The following is a 14,303-nucleotide window of genomic DNA, read 5'->3' on the forward strand; positions in this document are numbered from 1 at the left end:
TTTATGTAGTCATTTGCTACAGCTAACTTCACAAAAATCCTACAGCTCTGAAAGTATGGAAACTCAGAAAAATGAATTAACTTATGGGAGATCTTTGCAACATTTTCATTTCTCCATTTGTTCTTTGATCTGCTGTATCTCTGAGGGTACTTGCTCTCCCATGTTCTCAGCACTGAGTTAACCCTGTACTTGGACTCATTCAGGGACTAGGAAAGCGATCTCTGAGGGAGGAAGCTGGTAAGGAGGAAAAATGGTAGAGGAAACTCACTCTGGCCAAGTTGGCCAGATTTGGTTGCTGCTCACCTCTTCTTACAAAAAGTATCTGGGTGGAGGTATGCCCAAAGCCTTGAGCAAGTCCTAAGAGGAGACCTGTATGATACGTTACTTTCCCCACCCTGGAAATCCTCCCTATCCTTAAAGCTTCAGTGGGCAGCAAGCAAAAGCTATTTTATATCACTCTGGTTACGACAATATGGTCCACCTCCACGAGCAAACTGTTTAGTAACGTGGCCATGCTTTGGGCAGAAGGCTCTCTGGCCGAAGACGTGCTGCTGCACTCCTGCAGGTCCCCTTCCCGACAGTGTCCCCAGTGGCATGGGTCGGCCCTTCCCTGCAGCGCCGGCCACTCTCCATCAGGATCAGTGTGCTTGCTGTTGAACCAACCAGAGGAAGAGGGGATGCAAAAGGCTTTCTGTGCCAATGAAGAATCCCCGTGTTGTCACCACCTGCCCCAGCCCCCTACAAAGCAGATGTATCTCAAAGTCATAGTAGCCGGAGGCTGTTATGGTCAGCTCTCACAAAGCTTAACTTCTACATATGCTGCTTCAGTATGAACAGTTTGGGCTAACGATTTAAGCAGATTTTTGTCTTTATACTTGATGCTTGTTCATATACTATACTAATTTCCTAGCAAACATCATACACATATTGTAACGATAAGCCGTTCTCCCTCTTTTTGCAATATTTTAAGTGACATTTGCAAAAATACAAAAATGATATATGGATTTTTACAGCCTGAAGCTGCATTCACATATCTAGAGGGGATGAATTATGAAGACCAGGAGATGACTTACGATTATAAATGGGTGTATAGCAATTGCAAACAGCACATAATTCATTAGCCCATCATGGAGGAGAATACTGGATATTTAAAGAACACTTCCATGGTTAAAAAAAATAACCCAAGGACACTGAACACAGTGGACAATGTTTATAGTTACTATTGCTACAGTATATAAGCATCTCAGTTACAATACATATCCTGCAGAGACATAACACAAGCTGTGTAAGTGAATTTTTCCATTCTTTCAGAGGAAGGAAATCCAGAGAACCAAACTGTGTTTCAGACATGTGCTAGACTTCCAAAACATGGTAAGAGAGGAGATCCCATTTGACTCTCCATGGATCCCTTTACCAGCCTCCTACTAAGCAGCTGAGGTACCTGCATTTGGCAGTGCCTCAAACAGCAAATATGTCAATAAACAAAGAACATATATAAATTTATTGAGAATCAATATCTACATGCTTACATTTGGTTTTTGAGATAGGCAGCCCAGAAGATCAGTTAAAAAAATAGCAAATCTTTCATTTTCTGCTGTGTTGAGGCAGTTAGATGGTCCCTTACCTTTTCACTCTTCAATAACAAGGGGATAAACAAAAGCGAGGAGTGTCTCCACTCTCACATCCTTATCTCCTTTTACTCTCCCTAACTTTTTCCCCCTCAATAAAGAAATACAGGAGATGCCAAACCTTCACGTTTTATCAAGCACATTATCCAAATTTGTCACTTTCATTCTCCTCTGGGACAGGGAGGGTAACAAACAAGTCTGACTTTGCAAATCCATGTGCGGTTTTGTGCATTTTAATATTTTAAATGACAGAAGGAGGTGTCCCGGTCCCCAGATGCCACCACAGATAAGAAAAAAGAAATTAGTTTCTTCTACAGAAGACGTAAGCCAAAAAATCTGGATCTAATTAAAGTGATACATTAATTTGGGAACTAATTGTAGTAAGAATTCCTCATCCGGTATGGAACTCTGCTTTCCAAATAATAAACATCCTCTGAGAATTACCATAACTACGTAGCATGAGTAAACTTTCCAGTGCTGGCTGCCTAAAAGTATGGCAGAATCATAAGTTTCCTGGCAAGAGAAGTATCTGAATATGATAAAACCACAGTCGCAAATGGTATTAGGAGATACTGGAAGAATGAAAAATGAGATCTTTCTTTGCTGTGTTCACTGCATCGACCTTGTGCCCCATATAAGCGTTTGAAAGCCTTTGGCACTGCCATGCACAAAACTGCCCTTGGAAAACTTCAGGAAGAATCTGGCCCATTCCCCCTCAGAAACATTAATTTCTGAAAAAACAGGTATCCATACAAACAGCAAGTTTCCATGCAGACAGACTACTCAAGGAGAAATTCCCAGCTGTTCAGGAGCTAAACACTATACAGGTCTCATGCCAGCTTTCCTGTGTAGGGGTTTCACCAAAATAAATGGCAAATTCACCAAATTTCACCAATGGCAATTTCACCAAAATAAATGGCACACCACATTCATAGGAACCATCTTATCTACTGAGCCATCTGATTTTCAGATGAAGTAGCAACCTCACCGTAAATTCCCACAAAGAAGTGTCAAGCAGACACCAGGTAAGACTTGGTAAGTGTGAAAGTACCAGACTGACAGAGAAAGAGATGGGCAACATCAGAGACTGAAATCCTGACGGGAAGTCTTGTAAGTGGTTGTCTTCATTGCTACCTTACACCATTTTTTGCTCTGCAACTGGCCCCCAGCTCAGAATAAGAACAGAGCAGAACAAAGGCAGAGGTTTTTGTTCTTTATCCTGCTGGTAAGTGGTACCATTCTATGGAAGTGTTCTGGGGGACTTTTTTTCTCACCCCATTAAAGCCTTAAGAAAAAGAAAGTTAGTTCTTAAAAAAAAAATATTAGAAAACAGTTTGTTCCCAACAGACAACCTGGGATATTAGTTACAGATGTTATAAAACTTTTCCTGCTTTACTGCTAACTCCAGCAAAGCAGCTGACAGTATGTTTTTAACATACACTCAAAAATATGAAATAATACTTGGCAATAGATATAAAGGAGCAGAATCTGAAGAGCACGTTAGCATGTTGCTGCACAAGAAGTCAATCAACAACAGTCAGTGAAACCATTTTTGGAATGGATTACTTGTGAACTATTCACTGACCAAAAGGTAAATATGCAGAGAGTTATTACACTGTTATTTTTTAAACGGAGTCAAGAAACAAGGTTCATCATAAGTAACCTTAATGTGGGATGTTGCAACACATGTGGTAATTTTGGTCTTCTGCATTGTTTTGCTATCAGTCACAATATCACATTTCATTATGAACTGTCCTCAGGATAAATAATACATGTAGAAAATAAGACATCCACTAACTATGCAGTATTACCTTCCATTTGAGAAGGGCACATGAGTTTAATGAACTTAAGGAGAAGCCACTTCCTGGATATTTCATATTAAAGGACAATTTCAACTGCAATGAAGAGATTGATTTTGTTTATAATTTAGGGAGGAGCTACAGCAAAACAGTTTCAGCCTTCTAAGGTCCAAAAGAAGGCAGCAATCAAGATTTTTGCTACTCTTCCAGAATTCTAGAAACCTTACGTGCTTTTGTAGCTGTGGCTTTTAGCTGGCTCTTTGGGGTCATTTGGGTTGAATCAGACAGTTATGCAGTTCTACTCATATGTCTATTAAGTTTTGAAACATGAGGGTTTTCTATTTACAGTAAAATGCAGACAGTCCTCCAGATTTAGAATAATTTGGTGTATATCAGTGATACCTGAAAATCTAAATCTTCTTAACTGCCAAAATCTTTTTTTTTTTTTGTCAGACAAGAAATTGATAATGTACCAAGATCACTCAACCCTGCGTTGTTTTATATGCAAAAGAAATAAGCTATATGCATGCAGTGTGGCACCTGCACATATTACTGGTGACTTTTCCATTACTCTTCCAATATGGCAGTGCATACCACTGACCCTCATCAGGGGTGATTGATTGGGGTAATTTCCAACCTATGCATCCAGTCCCTTCTGCTCGTCTGGCATGGACACAGGGGCGACAATGCAAAGGGATCCAAGTGCCAGACAATTATTAAAGCAACAAGGAGCTATTCAGTGAGGAAAGGCAGTGGGCTACATGGAAGTTCCCTCTGGGCTGGATTTGGCCCACAAAATATAATCTGCATAATGCCAGAATGAAAGGGTAAATTTAATTAGGAATGAAAGGGATAAAATAAACTTTCATGGAATGAACAGCCAAGTAGCTCCTGAGAAGTATGAAATCTTAGTAGCCAAAGACTGAAAAATAGGAATAACTACTGCGTGAGCATTGTACAAGAAGAAAGCACCTGCTAAATTAATGTTCTGATGCCAGAAATTCTGAAAGTCATAAAAATCTGAACACAAAATCTGAAAAAGCAAAAATATGGTCATTGCTAAGTTATGGGAACGGCCCTACTGACTGTAAAAATGTTGCTAATAGAATTCTCAGAGCAAAAGAATTGCAAAAATTACTCTTACCTTACTCACTTTTTGTGGTATAAGGAAAGCACCTTTTAATAATCAAGTGGGACATAAAGCCAAATGTGGGCACATAACCTTCAAACAATGATTAAACTGATTCTGAAATAAATGTTTGTCAAGGATGTATATTTATAAAAGATTTTTTTTTTAAAAAAAGTAGAAGATCAGATGAAAGCAAGTGATTCTTTCTTTCATACTACCACCTGTCATAAATTAGGTTTCGGTCAGGGACAATTACACTGCTGTTGGAAACCCCTAATTTGCTCCTGGGTATGGAAGTATAAAAAGTGCCAACTCCAGAAATTAATACACTACTGAAAACAAGGACTGTTTCACATGTTGAGTATTCTGTACTTTTTTGCACAGGTACAAACTCTTGGCAGAAAATCCCGTCCTTGACCTTTGACTCTCAGGTATCAGAGAGTGACCGTGGTATCGGCAAAAAGCTGTCCTCCGGAGCCTCAGGAGGACGCAGAGTTTCCCTGTGGAACCTAAGATCTCTTGTCAACATACATGCATCTCCCCCAGGGCCACAGAAGTGAGGCAGTAAACAAAAACAGCTGAAAGAAACAGGTCTGCTTGGCAGAAATGAGAAATTTCACTGGCCAGTGGTACCTTCAGGTTATGCAATGCCATGCCGGGCATAATGCTCCTTATTCTAGATGAGCCAAAATATTGCACAAGGTGGCCCTGTTCCACGCAGACATCACCCACTCCCCAGTATGCTAGACACTCTACCATGCCTTAAAAACACTTTGGAGGAGAAAATAATTTCCCCTTTGAGTTAAGAAGAGCAACAGGTAAAAATACTTTGAGGGACAGATCTTGGCAAGTTGATGAGCATGTGGTGCCTTGCAAACCTACAGGGAAGGCCAAGCTGAAGGTCATCTGAAGATAGGAATGCAGTTGGCCAACAGAAGGGTGAGCAGTTGGATTGCTGCTGCTGCATCTACGCAGATCCACAGCCTAAAAGTCACTGGCCAGACGGCCACAAGTCCATTTCTCCAGAAAGCAGCCCTAGCGTGACAGGCATGGGCAAGACTCTCCTCCAGTCTTTGCACAGATCTGATGCCTAAATCCTGGCTTGAGAAGAAAACTCTGCCATGTTTTCTACTATGTTCATCCCTGAATTTTCAACAGTCTATTTCTAAGACTGCATCAGTTTCTAATCTTACACATTTATTTACATGCCTCTTATTCCTACTCTTACCTCTTTACAACACCTGGCCACTGTGGAAAGCATTCTTCTTCTGCAAAGCTCCTTTAAATTTAACCTTCTCCCATGTTATGTGACAGAGGAGTGTATTTATGTTTCTTCTGAATAACTCAGCATTATTTGCTATGACATTGTCCTTTCCTGGACTGACACCTAATCATGACAAATTTAGCCATCAGTTCATCACAAAATGGAGAGGATAGAAGGATATTTGAACCCTACCTTTCAATTCTGCATCAGCTAACAACCTCGCGTATAGATAAAGGCATAAATCAGTAGCATTTCACTGACTTCACTTGTCTATGAAAATGTTATCCAGTTGAAAGCTTGTCCCACCCAGTTAATAAAGGGACAAGCCTGTTGATACACACAAAGAATTAGTTTTCTAGCTGGAGAAGAAAACTTCCAGAGCAGGATGACCTCTGACAGGAAAAAGCACAAGAGCATCCTCTGAAGTAAAAAATAATAAACTTATACATAAATTCTCTTGTCACATGAACAAATCAATAGCAATACTAACCAATGAACAACAGTAGCACAAAAATTAAGTACATTAGTGAATAAACAGACTGCAAAATGAAATGCAGGGAAGGTGAAAAAAAAAGTTTTCTGTTCTTATAATTAAAACATCCTGCCTCCTTCCCTGAACACTTCCTCTCCTCTAACTGGCAACTGCCTACCAAAATTCATCCTTAGAAGTGCTGGCAGAGGCAGAGTGTGGACCAGATTCAGAGGCACAGGTTTTATCACTACATCTTCCAATTCCACTCAAATGACACAATATTGAAAGTTGTCCACCACAGCTATACCATTGCTGTCATCAATAAGGCTAGAGGCTGAATGATGGTTTCAGTTTTGGCAGCATGGACCAACCTCAGGAACTGAGGCTGAGTTTGAATTGGAAATGGAGAAATGTATTTCTTGTACGTACCTCCCACATATGTTACAAATGTGCATCTAACATAAAGTCCTGGGATGTGATCCTTGTGCCAAAGGCAAAATTCTCATTGACTTCACTAAGTTTGCAGCCCTGGGTTACAAAAGTAAGCAAAAGCAAGGGAAAAATCTTTTGCTTGTTAACCCAAACTCTTCAGATTTTCAGTAAGTTCTCAACTGTAACATATGCAGCCATCATATTCAAAACCCTTCTCTTTCTGGCATATCAAGGAAAATACAGTCCAACTGCATATGGAAGATAAACTGTGGGACTGAACAATTCAGTGGGTCCCCTGACCTTAGCGCTCTCCAAATTCCAGGATGCAGTAGTACCTCCTAAATACTACTCCTGGGAACATGCCACAGCCACACTCCAGCTGCTGGGACAATACTGGAGCATATTCCCTCACCCTGCCACAAAGGGAGCCCTGTCATGCACCCACCGCTCAGCCCAGGGACAGCTACAGCCGTTACAAGAAAATGGATGGATACGCACCATTGGGAAGAGACCGTGCCCTCAACCACCCTATTGTGTCAGGGACTGTAACTGCAGTGAACCAAACTGGGATAGGAATATATGGAGAGCCTACAGATAGGAAAGACTATGATAGAGTTATAGTGCGTGTACTAACTACACGAACAGACTAATTTCTGGAGGCATTTTAATAAATGCTCTCTTGAATACCTAAAAGTGCATTAAATTACTGGTCCTTTTACATTAAGGAGACCTGAGTCCTTAACTTAAACAGATTACAGTTGAAGGACTAATGCATCAACTGGTAAAGTGTCCTTTGGATGCTTTTATCCCTCAGATTTCTCTGAAAGCAATGTACAGTCAGGTTTTTTCTCAGCTCACAGCAGTGCAAGATCAGCCCTAAATGAGAAGATTATGGTTTATCCTTCAGAGGAGATATTTTTTCAGACAAATGGCATTTGGTCCTGTGAGAATAGGTGTGATGTTGCCAGTTTTGCCATTGGAATTACATCAGGGCTCAAGCTGAATGGAGCCCAAATTAAGATCATGAATATAAAGATTTCTTTCATTGTGTTTGTTTAGCTGTGCAGTCATGTCACCCTCGACTGTCTGTGTGCTGTCTGAGAGCACAGAACAAATTATGAACTTGAATATCTCTCTCTATTCATCTCTACTCTAAGGCTCTACCAAAAAAGAAGCGTAAAAAAAAAAAATCCCTGAATAAAAATTACAGTATATTCTGAAAACACTGGTCCTCTGGTCTGCGTTACAGAAATGTAGGCATATTACACCTTCAGCACAGTCCTGGTTTTGCTTGAATTTTTTACTGTAATGTCCAAAGTACAAAATGAGCCATAAGTTTCCATGCAAACACACGTTATTCCAAAGAGTTCAAATATACAGGGAAGAGATGATAAAAGAGAGGAAGCATTCCCCTAAATTTAGAGGGTTCAGATGGATAAAAGGCTTAAGCCAATATCTGCTAGTATCAACAGCAATACGGTGCCAGTGGCTATCATTTAACAATGTTATTTAGAAAAACAAAACTTCTTGATGGGAACCTCTATTTTTTTAAGAACATTCAGTCAACAATATCTATAACTGATGTGATAGTAATGACCCCATTGAGCGTCTGAGAGCAGCTTCTAAGCACACCAACCAGCACTCCAGCAAATTATCAATCTGGGGTCCCTGGACATTGCTTATCTACATTTCCTCTCCAGCCTTAAAGGGTTTTCTGGATCTTGCTCTTTCAAACTTAAGAGCCAGGTTTCTTTTTGCAGTTTGGGTGGGTGCTGTGTTTCAATAGCATATGAAATGTCTCCAGAGTACTTAGCATAAACAAGGGTTTTGAGAACGCTACACTAAACAGCATACGGCACCTCAAAGCAATGGATCTGCTTTATCCATACTCAGTTGTTTTTTATTTTCTTCCCCCTCCCCCCCAACTCTGACAAAGATGCTGCTGTCCAGGGAAGTTATCAAAAACAAAAGACACAAGACAGCAAAAGCATTGCTAAGTCAACAGTTTCCAGTTTCCTCTGATAAGAGTCCACTTGCTTGTTAGTGCTGCAGCCTGATGGCTGAAAACTTTCAATCATCTCCCCTGAGCGGCGTTTTCATCTCTTCCCACCCAGCCAACCTGTAACAACTTAGCTTCGCTGCCTCCCTGAACTGTATAGCCTGGCTGACCTCCAACAAGATCCAAGAACTTGGAAAGGGAAATGGCTGTTGCCTCTTGTAGGCAGAAGCAAACAGAATGAACAGTCCAGGCAAGACAAGATGATCCTCCACGCAGCCCTCATGGACCACAGCTCTCTCCTTGTACAGTGCTCTTCTCCAAGGAACCGGCCACCTTGGCAGGGAGCATCACTGAGGGACTCAGTAAACCAACTTGTAGATCAGCTTATGATGGAAATGCAGAAGTTGAGGCTAACCCTCCATACCCCAAAAGCAAGCACTTCTCACTAGAACAACTGCTGCATGCTTCAGGCAGGCATGCCTAGCATCTGACTGCCAGCCTGCATCCATCACAGCAGCTTTCCAGTGCCACCTTTCCAAACTCACGGTCGTTACCAGCAGCAGACACTTGAAAGAACTTGGCACCTATGGGAGGAAAGTAAATGCAGGAGGTTTGAGTACCTTCCCTTAGTTCTTATTCTACAAAGTGACTTATATACACAGCAGCTTATGAAGAATTTTAGATCCCCAGAGTTCGCGTTAGATTTAGAGAAAATGCTGAAAATTCAATTCTATGTTTCACTGCAAATTAAGGGTCTCAGAAGTTTGCACACTCTACATCATAATCTTAAAAAATGGGGCTTGGGTTCCTGAGTAACTTGGCCAATTCTGAAAATTTTACCCGTGACCATCGTTCATTCCCCTAAACGTTAAGCTGCAGAAACCACTCCCAAAACCAAGTCTGGGAAACAAATTTGCTCAGGGTAGCTCAATACTTAGCCTGTTGAGTCACCAGAATGACCACAGAACGGATGGATTATATGATTTTAATAGGTCAGACACCGCTGTTTTTTCCTTTACAATCACACATCCTAAAACAACTAAGAAGTAGTTGAGATAAGTCAGACACGTGTGCCCACACTCTGTTTATTTTGAAAAGTCATCACCTCTTCTCCAGATGAATGCTGATATATTTGCACCTGACCATATGCTGCTTCTCTTCAGTCAAGGACAGGGATTGACACATGCATGCAAACAGCCTGACGGAGCAACAGATGTATTTCTCTAAACACAGCTTTGTTGCTCCTCTATTGTACTCGCAGTTTTTGTTGCCAAGTGAAGGAGTTAGTCCTGCCCATAACTGCGCCTGTCTTTTGCAAATACAACTGAAACTAAAGAAATTACCAACCGGCAGTTCTGTTTTTAAATGAACACTGATATGGTACCTCCAGGTTGTTTTTCTGCTCTGCAGTTATGCTTTTATAGACAGTAACCCAGCAGTCTCAAATACATAGGCATCCCAATGTGCTGCACACTGTATAATGGCCCACGGAGGATACCGTTAAAATGCACTCAGAGAAGAGAGAAATTAATTTTTTTCCTCCTACTGACTTCCCTGACTGTATGGAAATTTTTTTCTTCCCACCATCGCGTTTCTCATAGGACAAACTGTTACTGGGCCTCCCCTGAAAATCACTGTGTGAAAAATAGTACAGAAGATAAGGGTGAAACTCTATGAATAGGGCATGTGATAAGTAACACCCCAGCCCTCAAACACCACCGGTGTGATTTCTGCTCTGCTCCCCTCTTCACACTCTTCTTCCTTCATAATTGAGCATCAAAGCCTGTTGAGTGGCTTCAGCAGTGGCAGGCAGTACACTTCTTGCTCTGTTTCTCCAAGAAAATGAACAGTGATGCAGTTCTGGCCACAGCGCATCAGTAGGATTTTTGATTTAGACCTTTGAAGTGCCAGGATTTCTCACCAGTTTGCAGTGATGTCATATTCAAATCAAATGAAACAATTCTGCCCCAACAGCAAAAACCGTGCTGATGACTGTTACCTATTTCGTGAAGTGTCCTGAGGGTTGAACAAGAGGGAGGAAGGATTAATATACAGAGAGCACAAAAGGCAGTAACTCCATGTTAGTAGGCAGTAACGGATTAAAAAACACATCCTGAGTTTAACAGGTAACGTGACACAGCTCAGCCTCGAGAACTCTAGGGAACCGTTTCAAGTGCTCTCCTTTCATGTGATATAACAACCCTACTGGCATGACCTCTTCCACATGGGAAATGGCACAATCTACTTGATAAAAACCTCTGTTTTCTTTTCTCCAGGTATCAGCTGAGCGCTATGTGAAACAAAAAGAGAAGACTGTCTCTGCCCTCCCTGTCTACCCCCAAAATTTTGATTCTGAAGGGGAAAGAAGCAGCCGGGCAAGCCACACTGGAGAAAACACAAGATGCAGAGTGTAGCTAAGGCTGGGGCTGTAAAAGACGCAAAAAAAGAAAGTTTAGTAATGAATGCAGCTGGAATAGGCTCTCCTCTAAAAAGCTCAGCCCAGGATCACCACTGGTAGTTTTCACACTCTCAGCTGGAGTGCAGGCAGTCAACTGTGTGACCCAGAGAAACACGCACCCAGCAAGCTGGCTGAAACAACCATCAATGCCTAGCTTTAATGAACTGGCTCCACTCGGTCGTACAGCAAGCGAGGTGTGTGCCCAGGCAGCAGGTGACAGTGCAGCAGCTGGCCGATGGGGAGTGGGCAGCCTTTACCAACACAGTCGCTGCATCTCGGGTCCTCTTGCAATGACTGGTGAGCAAAGACGCGATGTTAATGATGCAGCAATGGGATATTTACCTTATGGTTAATTTTCAGGATTTTACTTAAAACACTGGGTTGATGTAGGTACGAAAATGCCGCATAGCAAATTACATGAATTGGAAACATATATCTACAATAAAAAATGTACGTTTCAGGTTTTCCTGTGGTTATAAGCCTGCAAGCCATTCCACAGGCAGATAGATTTTTGTGTCCCTGATTAACCTCAGTCAACTAACTTAAATAGGGCTGTGTCTGATTAAGGTCCACATTCGCAAGCTTCAGAAAATACTTTGTATAAAAATTTGGTTGTTGGCCAACCCTGATTGCTGCGTGTAAGGTACATCTGATAGCAGCAAAATATGTCTGTTTGTGAGAATTTAGACTGAAATCTCCTTAGAGACCAGGACAGCACTATTTTTCTTGTTGCTTTTGTAGTCACTGCCTTGGTGTAATGACCCTTTTCTTGCCAACGTCCAAGCGGGGTGAGGGAGAGGTTATTTTTCAAAAGACAGGATAAATCCCCTTGCCTCTAACTTCTGAAGGCTTCAGTTTATGACTCACTGTGTCCACAGTGAAATGAAGTTGTGATCACAACTCCAGACCCGATCCAACACATTGAAATCAATGGGAGTTTTTCCGTTGACCTCAATGGAAGCCGGGTCACGCCCTTAGCAGACACTAGTTGTGCACATAACAAAACCACCCTCCAGTTTTGCATGGCAGAAAATATGGTCAGCCTGGAAACAGCACGGAGCCCTGAGGTCAGAGATGGTCTACAACAAAAAACTAATACAGGAAAAACCAACAGAGAAATGCTTCAAGTGCACCTACTTGCACTCTGCCCCTTGCTAGCCCTATCAGCCCAGACGAAACTGCGTCCAGAGCAAATATTTATCAAAAATATAAAAAGAGCAAATCTTGGCAAAAGCCAAAATCTGGCCCAGAGTAGAAAATGTAGAATAATTATTCAATCTTAAAGTTTTCAAATAAAATAAACATAAGCTTCAAGAAATGCGCTCAGTACAACTTAGAAGCTAGAAAAGGCTTGCCTCAGACTCTGTAGCGCAGCCTTACGCTTGTCAAACATGAAGGTCAACCCAGGACTTCTAAAAGGAGAGTATGAGCACAGCCAGTGTCAGACTCTATGCTGTATGTTAGCAGGCCACCAACAAACAACTCTACATGTTGCCTTTAAACATTCCTCATATGGCTCCTATATGAAAATGGTAATAAAGAAAAAAGCTCACAATGAGGGAAAGCTAAGCTTGAAAATGAAACTCATAAAACAGTTTTAAGAGTGTTTTGGGACTATCAGAGAAAGGGCGAGGAAGAGCAAACACTTTGGTGAGATTAAAAGAATGACTATGTGATGTTGGTAAGAAATTAATCACTGTCAGGAAGAAAAGCCAGGAGCAAAAAGGAATATTGATCTTCCAATAGCAGAGACCATTTAGTTTGGATGATACAGCATTTCTCGGCTGGTCTTCACCTTGGCTTATACATCCCCAGGACTGACGCACTATTATTTGAACAATTTTTAGGTGGAAGAGGTGGAGGTACAGGCAGACTGGCTACCCTCACACTGGCAGGTACATCTTGACACAGTGTCTGAGAGTTAGTGATGCTCGGCACCCAGAAACACCTCACCCAGGAAGGCCTGTCTGGACCGTTTCCTCCACCCAGCCTGTCAGGGCCCTGAGCTCGGCAGGTTGAGAAGAAAAAATGAGGCCCTTCTTCACTCAGCCTTTTTCTGCAATTATTTTTCAGCAAGTCAAGAAATGCACAATGACTCAGGGATTTTGTGGAGTTAGTTATGGGCTTAACAGATGCATACTGTATAAATTAAGAACAGGGAAGTCCTCCGGGGCTGGGCAACCTGTGCAGTGTGAATAAGCACACTGCACCACATGTAACAGATGCATCCTGGCACCCGGCACTGACTTAGCACTTGCAGGAACCGAGAATGAGCAGAGAACTTGTAAAACGTGACTCAAATTTGTCAGCAAATTACTGGGCTAGAAACCCCCCCTACTCCCCCACCCCCCCATGACCTTATTCCCATGTTTGAGTATAATCTCTTCATTATACCTCATTATACCCGTTATGCCTCATATTTAGGGCTGTATTTTTGGAGTCACTTCCCATTCCATTTAAAAAAACTAAACAGCTGGGAGTGAGGCATGTCTCCGAAGGCACTGTTCATCATAAATCTCTCACTATATATACATATATATACACGGAGCATGGGTGTAAGTCATGTCGGCGACAGGTTTCCTCCTGCCGCTCATTCCCAGCAGCCTCCCCCCGCAGCCGCCACCCCCACCCCGTCTCAGGCAGGGGAGGTGCCGCCCCACAAGGCGGGGGACCGAGGGAGGGGACCCCCCAGCACCCCCGCATCGACCCACGCCCCCCCCCCCTCCACACCCCCCCGGGAGGCGCCTCCGGGCTCTGCGCCCACCATCCCCGCCCCGCCCGGGGCCCGGCCCCGCCGCGGGGGTCCCGCCGCCGCCACCTACTTCTTGCAGGGGATGAGCGCCTTCCTCTCCTCCAGGATGCGGAGGCGCTGGTTGGGGCCGTCGTAGGAGACGGCGGCCCTCGTGTTGCGGCCGGTGCCGTGCTCGTAGGTCACGGTGCGCCCTTCCCACTGCCGCGGCGCCTGGCAGGGCTCGGCCCACGCCGCCGCCGCCCCGCCGCCCCGCAGCAGGAGGCCGCCCAGCAGCAGCAGCCGCAGCCGCAGCAGCAGCCCCAGCCCGCCCGCCGGCCGCGCCATGCTCCGCGTCCCGCTCCGCGCACGCCCGCCCCGCACGGCGCGCAGG

At 43.2% G+C, this 14,303-nt stretch overlaps 1 protein-coding gene across 2 annotated transcripts in view; it reads right to left on the bottom strand.

Moving 5' to 3' along the window:
- EPDR1 (ependymin related 1) overlaps positions 1–14,303 on the bottom strand; it is a 33,644-nt gene extending 19,341 nt beyond the window's left edge. For both annotated transcript variants that reach the window (XM_075083572.1, XM_075083573.1), the window contains exon 1: positions 14,004–14,303. In XM_075083572.1, the coding sequence (XP_074939673.1) occupies positions 14,004–14,257 (254 nt within the window). In that variant the 5' untranslated portion in view covers positions 14,258–14,303. The remainder of the gene's footprint in view (positions 1–14,003) is intronic.

Source organism: Phalacrocorax aristotelis, chromosome 2 (assembly GCF_949628215.1).
Source record: "Phalacrocorax aristotelis chromosome 2, bGulAri2.1, whole genome shotgun sequence".
In the NCBI taxonomy this organism is placed as follows: Eukaryota; Metazoa; Chordata; class Aves; order Suliformes; family Phalacrocoracidae; genus Phalacrocorax; species Phalacrocorax aristotelis.